Raw genomic sequence first — 3668 nt, forward strand, 5'->3', positions numbered from 1 at the left:
TCTTTCTCTCGGCTTCAACCTAGATCCACGAGAGTATGGTGAGTTATTTTTGAAGGAGTTTGACAAAATTCCAAAATTTTCAGAGAATTTGACTTTTAATTTTGGCGACTTTGTAAACATGTGTCATTAAGCATGTACACAAAGGTTCAGTTTTAACTCTATATTTTGCCAAATGGCTTTTTAATCCTCATATTTAAAACTCCCAGCTCTGAGCTCTGTGTGTATGTATCCATGAATAAGTACCTGCATTTGCATAGCATCTCTGACTTTAGTAGGTAATTGTATGTCTTTAATTTCATATCTCATGCAGCGAATACCCCAAGCATCAGCAGCATGATTGATAGCATCTATCAGATAAAATATTATTTCATCATCATCATCATTAGGTTTCACACAGGGTTTTGGCACTAAAAACTATGTACTGTGATGGTACAGGGATTCTGGCCAAATTTTGCCAATAATGAAAAGTAGAGAATTTTCAATTTTTATAATTTTATCTGATACGTATACATGTTTTTATGTTGCATAGAAAGTTTGAGTTGATTCCAATCAAGTTTGAATTTTTTATGAATTTTTAAAGTTACTCCAAAATCAGGCCAAAGTCCCTGTACTATAGTACAGGGTCATCGACCAAATTTTGTCAAAAATGACTAGGAGAGAATTTTCCATTTTAATAATATTTTCTGATGCATATACATGTTCTTATGTTGCACAGAAAGTTTGAGCTAATTCTGATCAAATTTGGATTTTTTATGAATTTTTAAAGTTACTTCAAAATCGGCCCAAAGTCCCTGTACTATAGTACAGGGTCATCAGCTAAATTTTGCCAAAAATGACTAGGAGAGAATTCTTCATTTTTATAATTTTTTCTGATACATATACATGTTCTTATGTTGTGTAGAAAGTTTGAGCTGATTCCGATCAAGTTTGAATTTTTTATACATTTTTCAAAGTTCCTCAAAATGGGCGTCAATTAGAATACAGTTTTACGTGTACTTGCCGATTCCTTCTTAAAACTCACAGTAAATACAAAATGCTAACAATAATGTTTAAAACGAAGTCATTATATAAAACTCACCTACAATACTGAAGTTCAAGTTAGTTCTTTCCTGAAATACAGAGTCAAGTTTTATTTTTCCTGCAAACAATAAAATCTCATTCAATCAGTAACATTGATTAAAGTCATGGAATGTGCAAAAAGAAACATTATGTTCATTATTAAGAATTGTTGTACCTAATTCAGATCTCATTGTTGTTTGTGCTAACTGTATTACAGCAAATTCAGCATCTTCAACTCCATATGATGTCTGTGATAAAAATTAATTTAGTACTGGTCTGTGTTTTAGTATGTTGGTCAGACCAACATAATAGAACACAGGCCATGATATTTAATAATGAATATTGACATTTAATGCAATTTTACAGTTATTACCTTGAATGGATCGATAACACGATAGTATAGGACACCATCCAAATGCAGTGTCACGTTATCTGAAAAAATATTCAATGATAAAGTCAAACTTTGCCATTTTACATTTTTACATTATTACATTGTCATTGTTACCTTCAGTGATAGCTGATTGTGATGGAATATCAACAGCAGTCTCCTTTAGACTCTGGACATATTTTATAGTATCAACAATCGGTATTAGTATATTCAGCCCCTATATAGTGTGAGAAAAAAAATTACTTGTACATTTAATGAAAAAAAACACTGGTTTAAAAATCATCATTTTAATGTCCTAAAAACTTAATTGCACACACTAACTGGTTCTAGAGTCCTCAAATATTTTCCAAATCTCTCAACGATCCAAGCCTCCTGCTGTGGCACAAAGTTAATGCACTGGAATAATAAGAAAAAAACAAAACAATAATAAAAATAAACAGGCAATAAACAAAATTTTTACTTATACAAGGCCAGATGACATTACATAGGTAACTACAGAGATTTGGGGGTGACGTTCCCTTTAATAATAATGCCCAATAATTCCAGCATAAAAACAAATACTTCAAATGCAAAATTACATTAATAACTTACTGTATTAGTTCTTCTAGCATCTAATGGTCTTGTAGTAGACAGACACATCACTCCAGGAGGAAATTGTTTTATCTAGTAGTTTAGAAAATCAATAAAAAGAAGTCACGACATTCTAAATACTGACCAGCCTTTGTTGCTGTCGAGGAAAGAGCAAGAAAGAACGATGAAGGACACTCGCCATTATACTAAACGTGTTTTTATTACATAATATTCATAGACTAGGTGGAGCAATCATCACTCATGCGTGCAGGGCTCAGCTTAGCTCAAATGCTTGTTCAGCAGACCAGCAGTTATTGATTTCTCTGGCTGTAGAGCTAGTCTATAACTGAATAATATCATGCAGCTCCAAAGTTTCATTTTCGGGTTGTTCATATCATGCTGTGCTGCAGTATTCTTCCTCCCTCAACTAAAAGCAGCACCAAATTCATCCAGCAACTCTCCTTATAATCTGGTAAGTAATCTCCAAACAGGTTACTACTGCAAAGAAGTCATAGCTGGGCCTTCTTGGCGTTACCAGCCAGGTAACTGTGGTGTCATCAGGAATCGATACATGTGGTTGGATGCCGTGGGCTTTGAAACCATGACTAACTTCAAGTCACTCTTTAATGTCACAGAATTTGAAATCGATTCTGGGAGTGTGCCCCTTTTTCTCAAAGAGGAACTGGGTCTTGAATTATTGAAGGTCGGTGAGCAGGGGAATGATGACAGGTTATGGTGGGCGCTAGCATTTATCAATGCCTATCGTTATAATCCTAATAATACTGAGTACTTGAAGGTTGCCGAAGCTGTTTATCAAGATATTAAGGACAAATATTGGGACCCTACTTCCTGTAGTGGAGGGGTATGGTGGGATCTGGCAAGAAGTTATAAAAATGCTATAACCAATGAGTTGTTTCTGACCGTTGCAATTGATCTTTATCAGGTAAAGAAAGAACAAGATTATCTTGATGAAGCAAAGAAAGCAGCTGACTGGTTTATTGATAGCCAAATGGTAAATGCTAGCTCATTAATTAATGATGGTCTTAAAATCAACAATTCAAGTGGGAATTGTTCAAGGACTGGACCAGCGTGGACCTATAACCAAGGCGTCTTTCTTGATGGACTGGCAAAACTCAGTTACGAACTATCGAATCAAACTTATTACTTGCAAGCCATGAAAACTTTTAATGCTGTGATTGATCCTAAAAATCATTTGGTGTCAAAAGATGGAATCCTAACTGAGTTCATTCCAGAAGGAGGCCATGTCAATGAAAACACACCTGCTTTTAAAGGTGCCTTTGTACGTCACCTTGGTTACATGCTTCCATTCAGTACTGATCAAGATGCTGTCATTATATGTCAATTTGTAAAAAGGAATGCTCAGATGGCCTTGATTCAAAAATGTCAGTACAAAGCTGGCCCCATGATTCCTTATCTCTGGGATAGTGACTGCACTGCTGAAGGAAACTTAGTATCTTCGACTACTTCATTTACTGGAATAGACCTTTTAAATACAGCTCAAATTTGCCAGAACCGATTGACTTTAAAACAAGCTTCTTAGGATTAATTTTAATTTTTGATCCTTTTGTTAGTATTGTATATAAAACACTTGCTTTAACTTGCTGTATACATGCAATACATTTTTTCTCAC

At 34.6% G+C, this 3668-nt stretch overlaps 2 protein-coding genes across 2 annotated transcripts in view; one reads left to right on the forward strand and one right to left on the reverse strand.

Annotated features, from left to right (window-relative positions):
- Nucleotides 1-2244, reverse strand: part of LOC100638514 (stomatin-like protein 2, mitochondrial) — a 3001-nt gene extending 757 nt beyond the window's left edge. Inside the window, exons 1-9 of the mRNA XM_011405479.2 lie at nucleotides 2163-2244; nucleotides 2039-2110; nucleotides 1769-1843; nucleotides 1565-1664; nucleotides 1433-1491; nucleotides 1235-1307; nucleotides 1079-1138; nucleotides 244-347; nucleotides 5-19 (exon numbers count right to left, since the gene is read on the reverse strand). Of these exons, the coding sequence (XP_011403781.1) occupies nucleotides 5-19; nucleotides 244-347; nucleotides 1079-1138; nucleotides 1235-1307; nucleotides 1433-1491; nucleotides 1565-1664; nucleotides 1769-1843; nucleotides 2039-2110; nucleotides 2163-2219 (615 nt within the window). The 5' untranslated portion in view covers nucleotides 2220-2244. The remainder of the gene's footprint in view (nucleotides 1-4; nucleotides 20-243; nucleotides 348-1078; nucleotides 1139-1234; nucleotides 1308-1432; nucleotides 1492-1564; nucleotides 1665-1768; nucleotides 1844-2038; nucleotides 2111-2162) is intronic.
- Nucleotides 2245-2618: 374 nt separating this feature from the next.
- LOC105312661 (putative mannan endo-1,6-alpha-mannosidase C1198.07c) lies at nucleotides 2619-3578 on the forward strand. Its single transcript, XM_011405480.1, has one exon. It carries the CDS (start codon nucleotides 2619-2621, stop codon nucleotides 3576-3578), a length of 960 nt encoding a protein of 319 aa, XP_011403782.1.
- The last annotated feature ends 90 nt before the right edge of the window (nucleotides 3579-3668 follow it).

Source organism: Amphimedon queenslandica, unplaced genomic scaffold, assembly GCF_000090795.2.
Source record: "Amphimedon queenslandica unplaced genomic scaffold, v1.1 AMPQUscaffold_13421, whole genome shotgun sequence".
In the NCBI taxonomy this organism is placed as follows: Eukaryota; Metazoa; Porifera; class Demospongiae; order Haplosclerida; family Niphatidae; genus Amphimedon; species Amphimedon queenslandica.